Consider the following 22950-nt stretch of genomic DNA (forward strand, 5'->3'; position numbering starts at 1 on the left):
GCCTGATTGTGATGACATTTAAAAATACACCACTCATTCCAGTGTTTGCTGTGGATGTTCAAGGTTAATGTGCAAACCATTGCTGGGTGTCTCCCAGATCCTCTGTGGCGTTATGTGGCCTCCTATCCAATAAGCTCAAGTTCAGAGAGCCACATGATAGTACTAACACTTGCTCCTACACAGAGTGGTGCAGTTAGGGATCTTTAGACTCCGGACTCAAGGGTCTTATGGGCAGTTGAAGGGAAGGGGCTTTAAATGGTATCGTGTGCGGCTGCCTCCAGGTTTTTGTGGTTCTTTGGACAACAACAGGGGTACTGAACCTCCTTCAGCCCAAGGGCTGACTTCAATTTCAAAGAAGTTCTCAGGGGTTGCATTCCAGTGGTGGGTGGGACCAAAGGTAAAATGGGGCAGGGCCAAAGTAACAAAAATAGAAGCATATTTTTAGCTTAAAGCTCTTCCTAGGGATGTTGGAGAACTCCACAATGGAATCAAATGAGTTCAGATTTCTATGAATCTGACCCACAGTTTCCACCGCAGATCGGCTTGTCCTGAGATTCTCACAGATTCTGTGGACTTGTGGACCAGTTTGTTTGTTTGTTTGTTTGTTTACTTTCTGGCATTGTATGCAAATGTAGTCACAGAAAAATAAATTAAAAAATTAAAAAAACAGCCAAAAATGTGCATTTCCCCTATAGGCTAAAGCATGAAAATGTACAGAGGGGTGGAGATTTGCATATATTGGGGGGATTTGCACATTCTCACAAGTAAGAATATTTGGGACATTAGAACAAATCCAGTTCTGTCAATGAGCAAAAGGCACCTGGCAATCCGTGAAATGCAGATGGAGTGGATATTACAAAAATCCGTACATCCCTAGCACTTACTGTGCACAACTAAGCCTTAGTAGAGGCATTTCACCCTTTTAGATCAGGGGGGTGGGGGGAGGAAGCAAGCAACCACCATTGATTGGTGGTCGGGGGAAGGCAAAACTCCTGTGGCTCCAGCATTTACCTCTGTGCGCAGACTGACTTTTAAGTGGTGGTGCATCATATCCATTTTGTTGCTTTACAATGGTGTGTCATTTACAGCTCCAATTTCCCACTAGTTCGATGAACACCACATCTCCCAATACCTGCACCTAATCTTCCCCACTATAAATGTATTTATGTATATTTACAATGTAGCACAGAAGGGTTTTTTTTGTTTAGATGGTAGGCGATGCGGTGTGCCTCAGGCCAGTGGGAAATTGGAGCTGTAAACCACACTGCCGTTATAAATGTATTGCAGTGGATATGATGCATCACCTCATAACAGTTTGATAACCAGGGGGGAAAAATTGCTCTGTGCATTGAGGCAAACCTGGGGGCCACAAAACGTTTGCCTTCTCACTCTTAAGATGCTCCTCTATAGCATGCTCCTAAGCTGGTGTATATATAGGCAGGGTGTGAGTTCTCCATGATCTACTAGAAAAACAACGACAAAGAGCCTTGCAGAATTTTTAAGACAAACAAAGTCGTTATGGCATAACCTTCCATGCACTGCAGTCCATCTGATGAAGTGGGCCCACAGTTGCTTACGCCATAATAAACCTGTTCATCTTTAAGGTACCACAAAACTCTCTTGTTTTTGCTGCAACAGACTAACATGGCTACACCTCTGGAAAGTGATATGCTAGGGTATAGTATAGTATACTATAGTGGGGGCAGGGAGTCAATTGCTGCAAATCTCTGATTCATTCATTCATTTGATTGCATTTCCTGCCTTTTTTCCTCTTGCAAGGAACCCAAGGTTGCTTACATTATCCTCCTCCTCTCCATTTTATCCTCACAACAAGAACCCTGTGAGGTAGGCTGGGCTGAGAGTTTGTGGCAGGCCCACAGTCCCCAGTGAGCTTTCATGGCCGAGTGGGTACTAGAATCCAGATCTCCCGGATCCCAGTCCAACACTCTCGCCACTATGCCACACTGGCTCTCAGGAATGAATTTTCCTAGGAAGCCATATTGAGAAGTGAGTGAGGTGTGATGGGGCCACACACATCAACCCCCCTCCCACACACACACACACACACACCCTTCCTCAACCATCTTACTCATAAATTCTGATAGATACAATATCATGGCACGTGGTTTGTAGCTTCAGCTTCCCCACAGATGCCACATTCCACACACTCGTCTTTTGCCTCTAGGTCTGCAGTCTCTTTCTTGGTGTCAATGGGCACAAGTGTGGCTGGGGGCACCTCACGTGATGCCCAACAGGCTCCCTGCCCCTCCTGATTTTTATTTTATTTATTTGGATTTGTTTTAATGAAACAAATAATTTTTAATTAAAAATAAACTTTGCTGGCATGCCACAAAGTGAAGTGCTGCCCTCCAGTGCCATCTTTACATGAGTTCAAAGAGCGACTTTGTGTTTGGGAGCTCAGATCCACCTCTGCCTTGTCCTTAAGTTCATGGGCCACTTACTTTTCTTTTCGTCTTACAAGTTTGCCTTCTGGGAAATGAATGTTTTGTGATGAGCCATGCTCATCTTGGCAGACATTGTATGAATGGGCAAGCCCCCTGCACCCACCTATGGCAGCCATTTTGTCAAATCATCCACAGGACTCTCAAAATCCCAAATATGCACACCGACCCTAAAAAGTTGGGAACCCCAGCTTTAGGTTGACAATAGGGGTGAAAGATAAGGGGGTTCCATTTGCTGTACGTGCATGGCCATCCAAAGGCTGTCCTTGCATGTGGATTAGACATTTCCATGGTTGTTGAACACTTAGAGCTAAACTAGATCTGACATTCATTGTGCAATCACAATTAATATGGCTAGTTGTTTATTATTATTAAATAGCTGTGGGATGGAGGCAGGTATTATTATTAAGACTGCAGTACAGAGGGATGGAGGTTTTAATCCTCCCCACTCCCCTGCCCTACACACACATGCATGCACGCGCACACACACAAGCACACTCACACACACACTGAGATTCTGATTAAAACCACCACCCACTGAAGCTGCTATTGGGAGCGAAGACTCTGTCAATAGATTCTTCCCAGGGCTACTAACAGCTTCAGATGGGGGGGGGGATGTCATCAGGATCATGGTGTAGGAAAGCTACCTGTGCACCATGGGTCCAATTCTGATCCCTCACACCAGCAGCTGTTATTTAAAACAAAAACAATTAGATGTTGTATGGTGCAATCATACATTCCATGCTATGCCTAGTTTGGTAGTTACTCCACTGTCCATAAAGGCATGTGGTTTGCTCTTAGGAAGGGGGGACCTCAAAAGTGGGGACACCTCTGCTTCTACTTGTACCCTTCCCCCCATGTTTCCCACTTGCAGAAAGGGAGTTATTCTTTCTCTCTGTCTCTGTGAAATATTATATATGAATTGAACAGTTCAGGAGATGGTGGTTACACTGTTGATCCCAAAGGATAGTAGATTCAAAATAGGTGAACCTTATTTTAATATCCATAGTTGGCAATACCTTTATTAGGAGCAAATTCCTATTTCCAAATTCCACAAAAATGTGCAAGCTTTCAAGTTCAGTCTAGGGCTGTCAGAGAATTCTGCCTCGGACTCCAGTGAGGCCGGATTCTTTAGAATCCGCCATCCCAGAGTCCGTGGCAGAATGGCCTCCCCTTCCCCACCACCCCACGGAATCCCCCCAGGACGGACCTATCTGGTGGTGGATGAAGTAGTGGCAGTGGTGGTGGATAAAGCGGCAGATGAAGTGGCGGCGGCTCTGGCCACTGCTGGGCTGCTGTGGCCACAAATGGCGGCCGTCGTAGCGGCCGCCATTTGCGTCCCTACGCTAGGCCGTGATAGGATATGTATATATTTACGTAGCCTATCACAGCTAAAGCAGGGACCCAAACAGTGTCCCCTACACCATTTGCGTTATCGCTTTAGCCATGATAGGCTACGTAAATATTTACGTAGCCTATCACAGGCTAGCGTAGGGACGCATATGGCGTCCCCTACGCAGGACACCATTTGCGTCTGCAGCAGCCTGGCAGCGGATGGAGGCCCTGCTGTGGATTGGCCCGGCCAGCAGTTCCGCAGACTGGCCACGGAGCAGAGCTGCCAGGCAGGATTCCGGGGGGGAGGAACGGATCGCCTCCCCCCAACTGCAGACCCGAGCGGAACCAGGTAAGTGGGGTTTCGTACACCCCTAGTTCACTCAAAAGCTTGCATTTGGGGGGGGGGTGGAATTTTGGTTGTTCCTAATAAAGGTATTGCCAAATTTGAATATGGTTTTTTTCCCCCTCGTGGACCAGCATGGCTATATTTGTTTTTGGGCATCTCTACACTAGCTTAAAATCCTGCATTTAAAATGGGGCTTTCTGCTTCTGTTTTAAATGCAGGATCACTCCCTTTTCCTCACCCCTTCCCCCCTCCTTCTCCCCATATCTCAGTCTTTCATTATCTTTCATTTTACTCCCACCTCTTCTTGCCACTTTAACTCTTTTGACGGAGGGGACTGAAGCGGAATACAACAGGGTAATTTGATAGCTCATTATCTGCGATCTGTTTAAAAAAGGAACAAAGGGCATCTAGTGCAGGAGATGGATGGGATGATCACTGCATCATGTAAAGAGCCCGCAAACTTCCGTGAAGGAGCAATCTCAATTGCAGGATAAAAGCCCAGTGTGAAGGAGCCCTTTGTTTTGTTTTTAATCCATTTTAACAGGCTTATTTAAGTTCATTTGCATCATGAGTGAGTAACTTGTGGCCCTCCAGATGTTTTGGCATAGCCAAAGGTGATGAATCATGGCAGCTGTAGGCCAAAAGCACTGGAGGACCACAAGTTGCCTATGCTGGAAAATGTAAGCTTTCCAGTTTCACACAATAAACCATGCCTTTCCAGCAGTGTATTGAATCTGCATAAATTAGATGAATATATGAAGCTGTCTTGAGCTGGATCAAGCCTTTCATCCAGTCCTGCCTACTCCAGACTTCCCCAACCTGGTGCCCTCCAGATGTTTGGGACTACAACTTACAGTATCCCTGACCATTCCTGATGGCCAAACTGACTGTGACTAATGGGAATTGAAGTTCAAAACATCTGGAAGGCACCTGGTTGGGGAAGGCTGAGCTACTCCAACTGCTGGTATCTCAAGAGGCCCTTTTTCATCAGCTGCTAACTGAGCCTTAACTGAAGATGCCAAGGACTGAGCCAAGGACCTTCTGCATGCAAAGCATGCACTCTTCTACTGAAGCATGACCCTTCCCCAACTCTTGGAATGTGGGTTTTCTTGTTGCGCAAGTGGAATCTAGGTGTGGGGTATTGCACAGGATGTGAAGGTCTGAGGTGACGGGGGCAGTGGGAATCCATCATGAGCAGAAGATCTGGGGTGGATCTTTGGGGTGTGTGTCAGTATATAGCCCTCCTCTGAAACAAGCCCAAGCTCTGGGTATGTCCAATCTGGCCTTTTGTTGCACCAGAGTCAGATCCAGCGATGGGGTAACATGGAGGTTATTCATGAATTACTTATCAAAACACAGAGCTCACGCTAAACATTTGTTTAAAAATTGATGCCGGCAGTCAGCGGGAAGTGAAATATTTCACGTTAGTTTTGTGCCTTCCTTGTGTCAGAGTCAGGAGGTTAATGCATCTGCTGGGTCCCAGTGCACCTAATAGCATCATTTTATGGCAGTTGTGGCTCTTTGCCCAGGAAAAAATTAGAGCTGTCAGGTGGATTGGAGGACTAGTATGAGTTAATGGTCCCCCAGGATGCGTCGCCTCATCAGGCCACTCTGATTCATGGGGAAAAAGTGGGACAGCAGTCCACGAGTTGCAGCTTCAGAGCCCACCTGGTGGGGACATCAAAATGATCCTCTCACTGCCCCATAGCAAGACCATTGGCATGACAAGCTATGGCCTCTTTGGAACCTCCATTTTTACTGCCTTTGCTCATAGGATTGGAGAGGAGCCAGAACGTAGTGGGTAAAGCAGAGTGATGTGCGAATCAGCAAAATCCCAGCTTGCCAAAGTTCTCCGAATTCCATCTTGAAGCTCGTTCTGATTCAAGTTCATATCAGATTGTTCCTTTTCTTTATGGATGAAAACCTGTGTGTATTTCCATGCACATTTTTCCAAATGTGCACATTAATTGTGCACATCTTTGAAATGTATGCATTCTTCTCCCATTGATTAAAGTGTTTGTGTGCATTTTTCAAAACTACAATTTTTTTCAGATGCATGCATGCTATTGAGAATATGTTTGTGGGGTCTGTGAATCACATTGCAAACTCAGAAATTTATGGACTCCGAACACAAATTATGTCCGAGTCCAGAAGGTGCGACCTGGGTAAATCCTGATGAAAAAATTAGCTGAGATTAATTCTCATACATCCCTAGTAGAGCACATCTTTTGCATTTGGAAGGTCCCAGTTTCCATTCCAGGTGCCTCTAGTTCAAAGGATCAAGGAACAGTCTACAGGAAAGATCCTGGAGTAGGGAAGGGTGAAAAACTCATTATGTTTGTATTTTAATGTGAGATTACCCAGTTTGCACCTCCCAGAACTAAACATGGACCCAAAAGCAACTTGCAGTCAGAAATTAGGGATGTCAGAGAATACCGCCACGGATCTCGGGGAGGCCGAATGCCAGTGCATTCGGCCCCCTGAAATCAGTGGCGGAACGGTCTGCCCCCCCACCCCACCCCACCCCAGGACGAGACTTACCCGGGGCGGATCTTCCTGGCGGCGGCGGCTCTGGCGGCGGTTCAGCAGTAGTTCGGCGGTGGTTCGGCGGCGGCGGCTGCGGCGGCTGCGGCGGCTGGTCTTCCAACCGGCTGCTGCCGCCGCCATTCCCAGTTAAAAAAGAAAAAAAGATGTGATAGGCTACATAAATGTTTATGTAGCCTATCACGTCTGACAATTAAAAAAAAAACACACGCGTATGCAAATGGCGGCGGCCACGACCGCCGCCATTTGCATTCCTTATTTTGGCACGTCTTAGTCTACGTCAAGATTTACGTAGACTAAGACGGCGAAAATAAGGGGAACGCAAATAGCCTAGCGTCCGCTGCGCTATTTGTGTTCCCCTTATTTTCGCCGTCTTAGTCTACATAAATCTTGACGTAGACTAAGACGTGCCAAAATAAGGAATGCAAATGGCGGCAGCCGTGGCTGCCGCCATTTGCGTACGCGCGGGTTGTTTTTTTTAAAAAAAGTCGGACGTGATAGGCTATGTAAACATTTATGTAGCCTATCACAGCTGACTGCAGGGATACAAATGGCAGCGGCTACGGCTGCCGCCATTTGCGTCCCTGCTAGCCAGCGGCCAGATGTCCGGCTGCTGGCGGAGCTGGCCGGCAGCTCCGCAGAATCCCTGCGGAGCACAGCCGGCCGGCCAGGATTCTGGGGGGGAGGAACGGAGTGCCTCCCTCCCGTCCAGGATTCCGGGGGGAGGGATGGAGTGCCTCCCCCCCCCACCATCAACATAATCCCTGAAAGGTAAGTGACTTTTGTACATCCCTATCAGAAATCCATATGTGTCCCAGGAGTGGAGGCTGGTGGCTCTGATTTTGGTGGGGCTGTGATCTATTCTGTGTCTTAGTCAGAATCAGCCAGAACTCTAAAGGAGCTATTCAAGGTGCTGAACCCATTTTAGGGATAGAGTTCAGCACTTTGGATAGCTCCTTTGGAGATCTGGCTGGTTTTGACTAAACCCCAGAATGGATTCACAGCCTCACTGAAATCAGAGCCACCGGCTTCCACTGTGTCACACCTTGCAATGTGTCCTACAAAACAAAATGCATTTGACCACATACGCATATCTGGCAGATGTGTAAGGAAAAATGTGTACATTTCTAAAATGTGCACAAATGCACCTTGATGATGGAGGTTCAAATGCACACTTATTTCTGTGCTGGAGGAAAGCTCACATGGAACTGGGGCAAAACCGTGTTGGCAGTTGAAAAATGAGAACCTCGTCAAAATCAAGCTTGACAGATTTGCCCATCCTTACCCTCGTGAGCTGCTTCCAGTCAAGGTAGGTCATATTGGGCTATCCAAAGATAAGGCAGATTGCTATGCTGTACTTGCATTTCTCAGTAATGATATACAGCAAGTTGTGCAGAAGAGAATCTTTTGGCATCTGAAAGACTAACCGATACATTGTAAGAGAAGCCCTTGAGGACTAGAGCCCATTTCATCAGATGCAGGACATGTTATCCTGCTAGTAGGTGAAGGAGAGCATGTCCTCTACCTGGGAGCCTGGGCAGTTCCTGCCAGTCAGAAGACAATCCCAGGCAAGAGGGTCAAATAGTCTGGCCTGGTAGAAGACAACTTCCTTAGTCAGGGGCTCAGAACCTTAGGCCCAGGGGCCAAATCTGGCCCTCCAGGGGTCCTCAGAAGGCCACGGGCCTTCCTGGTCCCACCCCCTTTCCCCCATCCTCCAAGCATTCGGTGGTTTCTTGATTTTTGTGCAGTTTTTTCCCCATTCTAAAAGGTTGAAATGGCCCCCCTAAGGCTTAGTTCTGGCAGTAAGAGTCTTAAGCAAAAATATGCTGGTATTTTTGGCTCCACCCCTTTTGCCTTTGGCCCCACCCACCCCTGGTTGAAAGAAGTTCTGCACCCTTGTCCTAGGTTTTATGTAGGATAGGGGAACAATGTTTACCTAGATCCCAGTCTCCTCTTTCTGCTGCAACCCCACTGGGCAGACAATGTTCTTTCCAGTCCCCCAAACTGCTGTGCCATAAAGGAGAGTCATTGTGCCTATCTGTCAGCCTTTGGCCTAGTCCTCACAAATGACAGATGAAGATCCACTTTGCATGATAGAAGTTGTAGTCCAACATATCTGGAGGGCACCAGGGTGAGGGAGGTTGCACTAGACAAAGGTCTTCTTATTTTCCAAGGCCTTTTTAGATGTCAAGCTTGTTTCCCCTCCAACTCCCTTAAATCTGCCGTAGTGGTTCTTTATCTACTGTGTTTTATTAACTGGGCTGTTTTCATTTAATTTTGATTCTTGTATTGTTTGAAGTAAGTGTGTGTGTGTGTGTGTGTGTGTGTGTTACTGTTAGTGCCCTGGAAGTATTCCTAGTCAGAGGGATACAAAATTGTCTCATAAGGTAGCCCTGTCTTATTAAACCCATATTGCAGTGTGGAGGGGAGGGCAGAGGGAAAAAGGATTATAAAAGATAATTGAAAGCTAGGTTGTTATTTTATTCCCATATTGCAGACTAGAGGGGAGAGGCTGAGACAATGGTGGTTTGCCTAAGGCCTTCTAGTGACCTTGCAGCAATAAAAAGAGGGCATTTTACAGCTCATGGATCTGTGGCCATTGGATTTCATGTGCATATTCGAACATTGGTCAATGGGTGGATAGGTATGTTAGGTGAGGTGAGCAGGGGAGAAAGTCATGTTCATACTCCATACCACATGCAGAGGATTCATCCATGTGCGTATCATCCAATCTAGCTCAGTCCAGGACTTAGCCCTAGTTAACCATTGCAATGCTAGGTGTGACATGCAGAAGCATTTCACTGACTCAACACTATAGCATGGAAAGAAGCAGAGATGCGCATGGGCATCAGGACTTGAGCCCTTTTTCTAGTGCCCTGGGAAAAACCATGGGGCTTCTTCCACAGATCAGCTGTGGGTCGTCGTCATCATTCCACCACCACCACCACAACACACACATCACAAGAAGATCCATAGAACATATACTGCCCTTCCCCAACCTGGTGTCTTCCAGATGTGTTGGAATGCAACTTCCATCGAGTCCAATAGCCACACTGGCTGGAGATGACAGGAGTTGCAGTACAACACATCTGGAGAGCACCAGGTTGAGAAAGGCTGGCATAGATGTTCTATCTAAAGCTCTTCTACAGTTGCAATGAGTTGTCAGCGGAGGTAAATAACATATTCCCTTACTGCATGTTTCAGATTTCAGACTCCGGGCTCTATGTCTGCATCGCTACAAGCTCAACTGGCGAGACAAGGTGGAGTGGGTTTCTGGCAGTTGAAGGTCAGTAACATCAGGCGGTGACTCTGACTCAATGACATGTGTTTTACTCAGGGTCTCGTCAAATTAGTTTGTTACTGGGGGATGGATGAGTTCAGACTCTCATTCATTGTCATTTCATGCATTTTCATCTGTTCTAAAAGGAATGCATTGAGGACTAGCCAGGTACACTCCATTCATGCAGCAGGAGTGTGTGCCAATGGGAGATTTCTCTCTTTCTCTCCCCCAGCCCCCCTCAGTGAACATAAGAAGAGCCATGCTGGATCAGACTAAGGGTCCAGCATTCTATTACACACACTGGCCAACCAGCTGCCTGTGGGGAAACTTCCAAGCAGGGCATGAGCACAACAGCACCCTCCCACCCATGTTCCCCAGCAACTGGTGTACAGAGACATACTGCCTCTGATACTGGAGGTAGCATTTAGCCATCAGACCTAGTAGCCACTGATAGCCTTCTCCTCCAGGAATTAACTTGCACTTCAAACAATACAGATTAGGTGTTTTCTTTTCATTTAGAAACTCCTGTCCTGAGAGAGCTTTGTGCTAAATAAGAAACAGTCCAATAAATACTATTTTCACATAGATGCAGCGCTGCAATTAGATGCAATAGTACCATTTTCTCATACATTCAAAGGTGCAAATAATAGCACCTTCAGAGGAGGGATTTTCCTCAGGACCACAACAGGGGAAGAAAGGGCCAACTCCCTTCTCCATTGCTCCTGTGATCCTGATAATGACCAGCTGACCTTGACTGACCTTCTGGCCAAGCTGATGCTATTTGCATTTGTTAAACCTGCACATTAAATGCAAAAATGCATTTCAAACATCACGTCACGTCTCATTTGGCCTTTAGATGTGTTGAGTATGGAGCTGGGACTCGAGTATGGCGCCTGACAGTCCATTCTGCAATTATTTGTTCCTCTTTACTTCTCCCAGGGCAGCACCTGAGCAGACCCAATCATGCATTGTTATTTGATGTAAAATCCATTCTCTAACATTGATCACTAGTTCAGCAAAGGAACAAGTGGTTGAAATTCTCAGCCCTGTCAGCTGTTCAGGGACTTAGGGCCAAAACAGATGTTACTTCGTGTGTCTAGCAGCTATATCTTACCCCCACCCCCATATTTTACTCTAGTGTAGGCACAGGACTCTTGATCCAGATCGACATTCTAGCATGGGTAGTGGGAGACCTTTAAGATCCAGCTCAGGACCTTTGTACTTGCATTACAGTAAATATGAAAAAAAAAAATGGCATAGGTGCTGGATGCACATTTAAGGTAAGGTCTCTTTTGGCCCTTGGACTTATACACCCACAGCTGTCTCTTCTGGCCTTGAAACGGAGGCTCATGTGTGTCCCTGGGCCACTGGACTTCTCTGCCTTCCAGAGCAGGAGGCCTGCCTGCATCTGCATATCAGAATGGCTTGTTTCAAAAGCAATACACTGCCCATGGATGTCTAGCCCAGCCAGCACATTCCTGCCTGTGAGAGCCGGGCCAGGCAGTTAAGTGCAAAACCAACCTTCAGGAATAAGTGCTGTTGATGTGGAGGAGACATGACAGTGAGCCAGGTTTCCTGGGCCCCACACAAGGTTTTGGGGGCTTTCAAGCTTTCTTTCTCTCCAAGATTGTGCTTGGAAAACAAAACAGCTCAGTGTAAAAGAAACCTGCAATCCTGCCAGGATTCCTATTCTCCCCAGACTTGAGAGCTATTTGTAGATCTGCCTGTTCCAAATCCAAACCAGCATTAGCAGTTCTTGGGGCTGACTCTGCCCTCCCCCCGCTTAGTAGCAGGAACTTTTCCAGGGACAGAGCAGAGCAGCCTTCGTCAACCTGGTGCCCCCTACATGTTCTGCACTACACCTGCCATTATCCCTAGCCTGCATGACCAGTGGCTGGGGAGTATGGAGCTTGTAGTCCAAAACGTCTGAAGGGCACCCAGTTGGGGAAAGCTGGGTTTGACCATGAACCCTTCCCTATTCTGGCCCCACTGCAGCTGGTTGATTTGTCTTAACAGAAGCTTCGTGTGAGTTAAGCACTTCCTGAAGAGCTAAGCCTTCTCTCACCAAGGAAAAGGCCAGCAGGGATTTTAAAAAGCCCTCCCTATGTGCATTTGTTGTTGTTGTTTTAAATAAAATCACCTTTTTGCCCTTCCCTTCCTCCAAGGACTTTTTATCCTTCCTTCCTTCCTTCCATCCATCCATCCATCCATTCATCGTTTTGTCTTTAACAACAACCCTGTGAGGTAGGTTAGGATGAGAGATGGCAACTTATCACCCGGTAAGCACGTGTGGCTGAGTAGGGATTTGAACTCAGGTCTCCAAAGCCAAAGTTTAACACTCTAGTTCAGCCTCCCCCAACTTGGTGCCCTCCAGATGCGTGAGACTACAACTTGCATCATCTCAGTCAGTCAGCATGGACAGCAGCCATACTGGCTGAGGATCATAGGAGTTGTAGTCTGACACATTTAGGGGGTACCAGGTTCAAGAAGGCTGTTTCCATGTTTGTTTGTTTATTTCATTTCTATACCACCCAATAGCCGAAGCTCTCTGGGCGGTTCACAAAAATTAAAACCAAAAAGCACACAGTAAAACAATATAAAATATAAAAACATTAAAACCACAATATAACAATACAACCAGAATAAATATTGATTCTTGCTTAATAAAATCTTTAGCCTTCACCCATTGGTGTGTTCATTATTTCTGAATCCTAAAAAGAATCATTCCCTATTTATTGGGAATAGGGAATGATTGGGAATAGGGAATGGCAATACAATTGTACTAGGTGTGGCAGGGCAGCCGGAGGTGGGTGGGATTGGTGTTAGATGTGAATTTGCTGCTGAGCTGAAAACCAATATCCAGTTCAGGCTCGGACAGAGCAAGCTTCCGTCAGTCATACCTCCACTTGGGGCTCCCTTGCCTGGGCTTTGGCCACCTCTGTAGAAATCAGCACAGAAACAGGCTCCAGCTGGTCTTGGTTTCACGGGCATCTCTGGCTGTGGCAACTGAGATATATTAGCTCAGGATGGGCAGAAAGTAGATCTCCAGATGTCTTGGATTTCAACTCCCAGCATTCCTGACCATTGGCCAGGCTGGGGGGCTTCTAGGAGTTGAAGTCCAAAATATCTGGACGTCTACCTTCTTCCCAGTTCTGCATTAGCTTTCATTGTCACTGATGCATAGCAGAAGTAGACAAAATGTCAATTGTGGTCTACTTGAAACCACTTTCTGGTGGAGCACCTAGTGAGGTGGCCAGGTTTGCAGATGACACAAAATTATCTAGGATAGTTAAAACAAAAAGGGATTGTGAAGAGCTCCAGAAGGATCTCTCCAAATGGAGAGAAGGGCCATCAAGATGGCAAATGTAGTTCATTATAAGATAGCATAGAGGGATGCACGTTGGGGCCAAAACTCCCAACTTCACATATAACCTGTTGAGATCTGAGATAACCGTGACTGACCAAGAAAGAGATCTTGGGAGATCTTGATGAAAATATCGTCCCAGTATGCAGCTGCTGCGAAAAAGGTAAATTTCATGTTAGGGATAATTAAGAAAGGAATCAAAAATAAAACTGCCAGTATCATACCGCCCTTATACAAATCTATTGTGTGACCACACTTTGCATACTGTTTACAGTTCTGGTCACCACATCTAAAAATGGATATTGTAGACTTGGAAAACATGCAGAAAATTACAACTAATGGTACAATCTTATGTATGGTCAGACAGAAAAAAAGTCGTACAACTCCCAGCACTCCCCAGCCAGCCATGCTGGAGAATGTATGACTTTTTTCTGTCTAAACATGCATAGGACTGTGCCCTAAAATGGGTTGGAGCAACTCCCCTATGAAGAAAGGTTACAATATCTGGAATTGTTTAGCTTAGAAAAAAGACTCGTAAGGGAGATATGATAGAGAAGTACACAATTATGCATGGGGTGGAGAAGGTGGATAGGGAGACATTTTTCTCCCTCTGTTATAATACTAGAACCTGTGGTCATCCCATGAAGCTGAATGGTGGGAGATTCAGGAGAGATAAAAGGAAGTGCTTCTTCACACAGCATAGTTAAACTATGGAATTCACTTCCACAAGATGTAGCAATGGCCACCAGTTTGGATGGCTTTAAAAGGGGATTGGACCAATTCATGGAGGATAAGGCTATCAATGGCTGCTAGTCCTGATGGTCTATGGTACCATCACCACATCATATGGCAATAAATTCCGTAAACTCTGTGTCATATGAAGAATTACTTTCTGTTGTCCATCCCACCAGTGGATGATTCTGAGTTCTAGTACTAGGACTGAAGTGCAGGAGGAGGAGGAGAGGAAGAGGAGCATACTCAGGACCACTTAATGACCCAGATGGGTTATAGCTTAAACATAACAGTTCCTGAGCATGCATTCTTGCCTTGTCAAAGGAAAACACATTGGTGGACAACAGGGAAGCTAGTTAGAGAGTAAAAAGGAAGTTATGCAAGGCTGAATTCAGTCTGCCCCTGATGTAAAGGCCCTCCATAGTTGATTTGAAACATGTTACCGTGAGGGCTTACTGCCATTCTCATCTTCTTGTCCCATATTTTTTTCTCCAGAGAATGGGGCTGATCTCCAGACACAGCTTCCAGAGCCAAGCCTTCTCCCAGGACCACCTTCTGCACCTCTGGTCACTGACGTCACCAAGAACAGTGTGGCTTTGATCTGGAAGCCAAATCCCATGAGTGGGGGTGCTGCTGTCAGTTCATACATAATTGAAGCATTCAGGTAACTCTTGGGTTATTGGGAAGTCCTTGTGCGCAAAACAGAGAGATAGTTTGAGGGTGAAGGAGAGTGAACAGGAGTGAACAGCTTAGTTAACTTGGGGAAGGGCAACCTGCTGCTCTAGGACTCCATGAAGCCCTCAGCCTAATTTCATGCAGCCCTTGGCCTAATTTGAAAAACCCTCTCCTGGCAGTCAGTTCAGACCTCTGGCAAGCGTGATCTGTCCATCCCTCAGCAGCCCACTGGAAGAGGAGAAAGGGGGAGAAGGGGGTGTCAGAAAGGGAAGGGGGTGTCAGAAATGGGGGGTTCAAAGAGAGAGAGGGGGTATCAGAGAAAGAGAGAGAGAAGGGGGTGTCAGAGAGAGAAAAAGAAAGGGGGTGTCAGAGAGAGAGGGGGAGAGTGAAAGAGAGAGAGAAGGGGTGTCAGAGATGGAGGGAGAGAAAAGTGGTGTCAAAGGGAGTTGAATTATAGGGTGCTTGTTCAACATAGGCTGTAGCATCAAAAAATAGATAGTGGTTTGTGTTGGGGGGTTCTGTTGATTGGAGCAGCAGCTTCCCCAGCATACAGTCCTTATAGCAGGGATGGGGAACTGTTCTGGCCCTGGGGGTCGGACTGCCTCCCAAGACACCCCCAGAGGGCTGGAAGCTGTGAGGAAGTGGGCCCCTGCCCCTCTCTCTGGATCTCCTGCCCCCTGACACCTGGGACTCCCTTTCTCTGGGTATGGAGAATGGGAATACCACAGAAAAAAGGAAAGGCTGCCTTTCTTTACCATTGGCCAGGTATACCCTGCTCTTATCTCTGATCACAGATTGGAGATAAGAATGGGGTCCCTTGCCAGTGCTAGAAAAAGGCAGCCTTTCTCCAGTGCTGACCATTGAGTGGGGTTTGGGAAAGAAGCTGGTGGGCCAAATGGAGAACCCCCATGGGTCAGATGCAGCCCATGGGCTGGAGGCTCCCCGGCTCTGCCTTATATGGTACCAACGTCTTTGCTAGGGAAGTATCTGTTTACCTTGTTAGATTTTTCCCTTACTGATTAGTAGCTTCAAATCCTGTATTTGGGTGACTTGGAGGAAGGTTGGAGCAGAGAAGAAACTTTGCACACATTAGAATTGTCTGCTTCAGACATGCAGAGTCGGGGCCTCTCTGCACAGTCTGTTTTGCTGGGATAGCAACTCTCACGAAGCCCACCTTGTAAGGCCTGAATCAGTTCTTGGAGGGCATTGAGAGTCTACAGTCAGTCTACATGCCCCGCCCCCCAGCAGGATCAAGGGCTTTTCACTCACCTTTTTCCTCTTGGGATAGTGGTTTCCTCCTGAGATCACAGAAAGTGTAATAGGGTTGCCTTCTTTAGCAGGCAGAGTTCCCTAGAGAAACCCACTGACCTGTAAATGACCCAGAGATAGCAGGGCATGTGTCTCTGTCTGCCCTATTACCTGAGAGCAGCAACTTTTGCATCTCACTTCGGTAAGGAAGGCTTTGGTATTGTAAAGATCTGAATCGGTATTCTGATTCATCAGCTCAGCCAAGTCTGTCTAGAGCTGGGCTTTTAGAGGTCAAGGAAGCAGATCCCCACAGCTGTGTAAATGTTTCACTGTCACTGTGCTCCTGGGCAGCAGGTCACCCCCACTGAATCCGTATTAAGCTTCTGTTTGTGATTCCTGCCTACAGCACGCTGCCAGAGGCCCTCTGTTCAGATTCTTCTTTGCTGCGGCCTAGTTGCTAAGGGTACTTCTGGCACGAAGGCAAACATCCGCTTTTCCATGCAGCTGGCCATCTCTGGCCAAACTTACCTTGGAGCACCATCTGCTCCAGAGTTAGAGGAGATTTGTGGCATGAGCGCAGGTGGCCAAGCGATTCAGTTAGCAATGAGAAATTCTGCAAACACGGAAGCAGCCGGGCTGCACAGTAAATCACTGGACAAGCCGACTGTGTTTGCACGTGTGTGTGTGTGTGTGTGTGTGTGTGCAGGAACACAGAGATGCAGGGTTAAGGAGCAGTGTGGCATCTGTTGTAAGTCAGCTTTCATGGGGGAGTGTGTGTCTGTGTGTTCAGGCCAGCCAGTCAGTCCGCATGTCTGTCTGTCCACAGTTCATCTTGAACGTCCCTGTAGATCAGCCTTCCCCAACCTGGTACCTTCCAGCGGTGTTGGACTACAGTTCCCATAATCCCACAGCCAGCATTTTATAACAGGCTGTGGGATTATGGGGGTTGTTGTCCAACATGTCCAGTGGTTGGGGAAGCCTGCTGTAGATGGTATCCCGACATTACAGCCTGGCTCAGCTCCTTGCCGGCTCCAGACCTCGGACTTGCAATGAGGAGCTGATTGCTCCATTCCCCTGATCCTCCCCCACCCCTATTTACAAACCACAGGAAACTGCACATCCTGGAAGTGGCGCAGAAGGTTCAAAGGGGACATTTCAGAATGAATAGACCTGGCTAAGGCCCAGGTCCCAGTATACTCCCGAAGTTGAGCCAAAAGCCTGTCAGTAGGGCCCCAATGAATTCTGGACCTTGAAAACTCTAAGCAGGACTTCTGATGGCATTTCTGCACCTTCAACTCTCCTGAGAATTCAGGGGTGTATTCTCAAAATGAACGGGCCAGGATTTGCAAGAGTTTAGGGCCCACCCCCTCTGACCTATGTTCTTCCTAATTCTGAATGTCTTTGCAAGGGGCCGTACTTACATATTCAGTGGTGAGGGAAGCTCACTTTGCACATGCTCAGAAGCTATTTTTGTAAGACAGGGCCAGGGTGTGTGGACCCGAATAGCAAAGTTGCATCTGCTGCCCCTCCCCAGCATCATTGTACCTTGGCAAGGTTGCTGGTGCCGGCAGGCAGCAGCACCATGACCTGTGGCAAGCAGCTGTGAGCCAATTGCCATTTTAAATGTCCCACAATGCCCTTGCATTGTGTCTCCCCATAGAACTGTGGGAAATGTAAAGGGGTGGGTGGCTCCCAGCCCCTGCTGTCATAACCCTGCAACCAGAGAAACAGGCAGACCAGAGGGCCCAGTGTCAGGACTGGTGGGCCCTCCTGGAGAGCTTGGGTCCGGGCAGCTGCCCAACTATGCCAAATGCTGCCACCAGCTCCATCTTAAAGCATCACCTAATTCCTGCCTTTCAGAAAGCTTCAGGGGCCAAGTCCTGGCTCAAGCTAAGCCCACCTTCTCTTCCTTTCCTGTCCTATTGCATTCAGTAGGTCTACTTGCATTTCAGTCAGTATATCAAGCAGGCCTACTTCAAGTAGATCAAGTCGACTCTAGATAGATTTGAGTTCAGTAATCAAGATCTACTTTTATTGCAGTCACTAGTTCAAGTAAATCAAGTAGATTGTTGTAACTAATCTCAGTAGATGAAATAGATCAGTAGATCGAGCAGATCCTTTGACAGATCGAGTAGATCAAGTGGATGAGTAGATCAAGCAGGCATCTTGATAGGTTTGATCTCAGTAGGGCAAGTAGATCAGTAGATCAAACAGATCCCTTAATAGATTTGATCTTGGTGCTCCAGTAGATCTACTTCTGTTGCAGTCAGTCGATCAAGTCTGTTCTGTGACAGTCAGCAGACTGTGCACGGGAGCTGCAGGAGGCTGTTGCGTCTGTGCCCGCCCTTCTCTTCCTTTCCCGTTCTGTTGCAGTCAGTCCTCGGGTAGCACGTGGCAGACAGTAGCGAGCAACGTGAAGCTTGAGAAGCACACGGTCAGCGGCTTGAACCCCAACACCATTTACCTCTTCCTCATACGGGCTGTCAACACCTACGGACTGAGTGACCCCAGCCCTGTCTCGGAGCCGGTGCGTACACAAGGTTAGTTTCCCTATGCTGACATGTTGGACTGTCATGGGGGTGGGGTGGGGTGGGTCTTGCAATGGTTTGATCTAACACAGCCATAGTTTCACCATGGTGGGACCACCACTGGGAATGTAGGAGGGTGGTGAAAGGCCAGGCAATGAATGAACAAGGTGAAATCTCTCCACTGCCAAGGAGTTGTTAGGGTGCCTTAAACAAGCCTCTCAGCCCTCTCCCTCTCCCACACCTCTCCCTCCCTCCCTCTCCCTCTCCCTCTCCCTCTCTCTCTCTCTCTCTCTCTCTCTCTCACACACACACACACACACACACACACAAACACCCACCCACACCAGTCTGCAATAAGGGATAAAAGTACTACCTGCCTTACAGGGCTGTCGTTGTGAGGACTGAAGTGCCATGCAAATGCAATGCGCCATTACAGAGGAAGAGTTCTTTTCTGCCATACTCCCAGTCTCAAGTCCTCCACATAATCATGAGGAAGAGGACAGATCTACCCAAATTATGGGTGATCCCTTCCACTCCTTGGTCCTAAGTGCTCTGCGCATTCTGCAGATATTTTATATGGGGAAACGCCTTTAGAGCAGCCTTGCCGTGCAGATGTGTTGGCATAGCTGGCTTGGCAGAGTCTGGGAGTTGTGGTCTAACATACATGGAGAGCACCAGGTTGGGGAAGGCTGCTTTCCAGGCTGCCCTTTCTGTGCCCACCATTTTCCCATTCCACACTGCCCCCATACGTACGTATATGCTAAGTAGATATATGCTAGTGTACTTAAAATTAGCATATATTATGTTCATATATGCTCATTTGTGTAATTTGCATAATTTATAAGGCTACAGTGTGAATGTGTGTGTGTGTGTGTGTGTGTGTGTGTGTGTGTGTGAGACAGAGAGAGAGAGAGAGAGAGAGAGAGAGAGAGGTGGGGTGGGGTGGGGTGGGGTGGGGTGAGTGGGTCTATACAACCCTGCATGCACTGCTATCATGCAGCAAGGCTGACTGATCTGTGGCTCATGAATTATAGGCACATCCCAAGCCATTTGAGTGCAACTGCTCGGTGGAAAAAAGCAGATGGAAGTAGCCTTAAAAGGAGCTTCCTCTACAATGCAGAAGTTGTCCAGTGTTACTTTAGTCCTCATTGCTAATGACGTTGTTGTGTTCCTCCATTGTCTTTCCTATGGCTTGGCAGACGTGAGTCCCACCAGGCAAGGGGTGGACCACCGGCAAGTGCAAAGAGAACTTGGAGAAGTTGTGGTCCAGCTCCAGGGTCCTGTTGTCCTCACCTCCACCACCATCCAAGTGACCTGGACCGTGAGTACCAGCAGGCTCACTGACAAACTCCTTTGAAATGGCGGGATGTATGTAAGCAAAATGTGTTAGACCAGGGGTGCAGAACCTTGTTCAACCCGAGGGCCAAATTCAATTTTGGAGAAGTCCTTGGGGGCCACATTCCAGGGGTGGGTGGGGCCAGAGGCAAAATGGGTGGGGCCAAATTACCAAAAATACCAGCATACTGTATCTTAAAGCTCTTACTGCCACAAACTAAGCCTTAGGGGAGGTGTTTCAACCTTTTACAGTGATGGGAAACCTGCACAAAAGCTGGGAAACCACTAAATGATTGGCAGACAGAGGAAAGAGGTTGGGTCCCAGGCCAGTGGGCATGGCTCTCTGAGGAACCCCAGAGAGCTGGATTGGGATGCACAGGTGGGCCAGATTTGGCCCACGGGTTTGAGGTTCAGCACCCCTGTGCTAGACAGAGGTAGTTTAAATGGGGGATTTGCAGTGTAGGGACTAGGATTAGGCAGGCAGATAGGCAAATCCATTTCCAGGCAATGGGCTTCATGCCCAAGCAGTTAATGTTATCTCTTCTTCTTACTCAGGTGGACCGCCAAGCTCAGTTCATCCAAGGCTACAAAGTGATGTACCGGCCCAGGAACAGTGCCTGGCTGGTGCAGGACGTGAAGTCACCCGCTGAACGGAGCACTGTCCTAGTTGAGCTGCACAAAGGCCAGGAGTACGAGGTCAAAATCCGCCCATATTTCGATGAGTTCCAGGGCATGGATAGTGAGGTGCTACTGGTGCGCACCCCAGAAGAAGGTACATGTGAGAGTGGAAGGAAGCTGGTGTCTCTAGGATCTGACCTCCCAGCCAAATAAGCCAGGAGTTGCAATTCTCTGGACCAAGCTAGATGTAAAGTTAATTGCGTGAACTACCAGTGTGTACCATTTTAGGCCATGGGTTCTGATGATGCTCTGTGATGTGGCTTGGGATGCAGGGTTCTGCTATGGATCAGAACTTGAACAGGGCTTAGATTGGGTCAGATTTCTTAAGAAGCAAGATGGAAAGAGATCAGCACCATGGAGAGCTCCGAATGGTGCTGGGGCTGAAAGCTAGACAGGGATATCTTTATTTTGCTCCAAGAAGGCGCAGAGCAAGACAGGTTTAAATAAAAATATAGTCGCCTTTAGGCTGATCTCAGATTGTGGTCTGAGATTGCTAAAATAGGTCAAACCCCTTTAAGAAGCTCGTTAAGGGGCTTGGCCTGTTTTAGCAATCTCAGACTGCAATGACTTGCAAGTCTCCTCATGGGCCAAGTCCTCCAAATTTGAGGATGGTCATGCAGCCTCCTCTGGATGCAGAGAAGCCAACCAATGGGGTCCTTCTTGTGAACTTGGTCCTGTGGAAATGGAAGCCTTGTGACACCTTTCCATGTCTGCATCATCTCCCTAAACCATTAACTCTAGAGCCTCCTCAGAGGACAAGGGGTTGGGATCCTCTGAGGATGAAGGTTCAGGGTCCTGGTCCATAACACAATGGAGGCTTTCCTCCCAATAGCAGCTTCAGGGGCATGTTATTGTCTCCAATGTGGGTTCCAATGTGCCTGTGGAAACTTCACTTGGCAGTTGCCGGGTTTCCAGCTCTTCCAGATTTTCTGTTATAGCTTAAGAATTTTTGTTTAAAAAAAAAACCCTAACAAAATACTAACTGGGAGTCTGGCATCCTGCAAAGGGGTGCTCTCCAGCCCTATCTCTAATTGGGTGTCAAAAGATAAGTTTTGTGTTTTGGAGTTCATCCCCCACCTCCGCCATGTACTTAGGTCCTTGGGCAAGTTACTTTTCTTTTAGCTTCACCACTTTGCCCTCTGTAAAATGAGACCTTTACAACAGTCGTTGCCCACTATGGCAGCCATGTTATGAATGGGCAAGCCTCCTTCCATGGCAGCCATTTGGTGAGAGCACCCACAACACACTCCCAACATTCCAAATGTGCCAACTAATCCAAAAAGTTTGGGGACCCCTAGGTTAAACTCTCCCTCCCCACATCTTGTGGTCCTGCTGCTACGCACGCATGCACGCACACACAAACACACAGCAACTCTTTACATTTTTTAAGCATGCTCATTAATTGCATCCATAAAATTAATATACTACATAGTTTGCCCCTGTGTCAAGGCTGGACATGTATACTAAAACTCTGCTGCTTCACAAAACCACCATTCCCAAGGTTCTATGAGGGACGCCATGTCAGTTAAACCAGTTTCAAACCCGTTTCAATGGGCTCTTGAGGCTGAGTCAGCTTAATGGCCTCTGGAATGGCCTTTCTTTCACTGCTTTTCCTGTGACTCAGCATGTCCTGGCACTGCTATGTGTCATTCCAAAGTTCAGAATAGCCACCCTTATATGCCGCATTAGTCCTTGCTTTTGTCAGAAATGTTTGAACAATAAGCTCCCTTCATTCCCTGTCACCCAGCACCCAGCGCTCCTCCTCAAGCAGTTACTGTAGTAACAGTGGGGACCGGAAACAGCACCAGTATCAGCATATCCTGGGAGCCACCTCCACCCGGAGAGCAAAATGGGATCATCCAGGATTACCGGGTAAGGCGGACTCTCCAGATATCCTTGGGCGACACCTGAAACTTGTGAAGCCCCAAAGATTACCAGGATGGTCTGAAGGCCTTGGGGCCTGGCTGCAGCAAGGGCCGCAGCAGATGCCAAGAGGCAGTAGTGGGAAGTTTGCTTTTTTGCCATGGCGTGTTGCTTCAGCCATTGGGTCACTACTTTCTTCCCTTCCTGTGGCAGGTTTGGTGCCTGGGAAATGAGTCCCGTTACCACATCAACAAGACAGTGGATGGTACGGTGCATTCGACAGTCTTGCTGGGCCTAGTGCCAGGCATGGTTTACCGCACGGAGGTGGCAGCAGCCACCAGCGCAGGAATTGGAGTGAGAAGTGCCCCAGTTGTCATACAGATCAGTGAGTACCCAGGGCTCATCCAAATGTCCATGGGTAGAAATAAGATGGCCTCTTCCCATACAACTCCGCCCATCCACTGAAGACAGCTGGGAAGGCCCTCTGTCCTGTTTGGCCTCTGTCGTGATGTTGGCTTAGTGTTGCTGGGTGCTGCTGAGGTCTAGGTTGCAAGGTTCTG

At 47.7% G+C, this 22950-nt stretch overlaps 1 protein-coding gene across 3 annotated transcripts in view; it reads left to right on the plus strand.

Annotated features, from left to right (window-relative positions):
* ROBO3 (roundabout guidance receptor 3) overlaps window positions 1–22950 on the plus strand; it is a 378913-nt gene that overhangs the window by 330534 nt on the left and 25429 nt on the right. For all 3 annotated transcript variants that reach the window (XM_084808149.1, XM_084808148.1, XM_084808146.1), the window contains exons 10-16: window positions 9892–9973; window positions 14559–14727; window positions 18360–18526; window positions 19714–19835; window positions 20405–20621; window positions 22275–22399; window positions 22604–22775. In XM_084808149.1, coding sequence (XP_084664275.1) covers window positions 9892–9973; window positions 14559–14727; window positions 18360–18526; window positions 19714–19835; window positions 20405–20621; window positions 22275–22399; window positions 22604–22775 — 1054 coding nt within the window. The remainder of the gene's footprint in view (window positions 1–9891; window positions 9974–14558; window positions 14728–18359; window positions 18527–19713; window positions 19836–20404; window positions 20622–22274; window positions 22400–22603; window positions 22776–22950) is intronic.

This window comes from Heloderma suspectum, chromosome 6 (genome assembly GCF_057233095.1).
Source record: "Heloderma suspectum isolate Gila_16-S chromosome 6, 16-S_ref, whole genome shotgun sequence".
Classification (NCBI taxonomy): Eukaryota; Metazoa; Chordata; class Lepidosauria; order Squamata; family Helodermatidae; genus Heloderma; species Heloderma suspectum.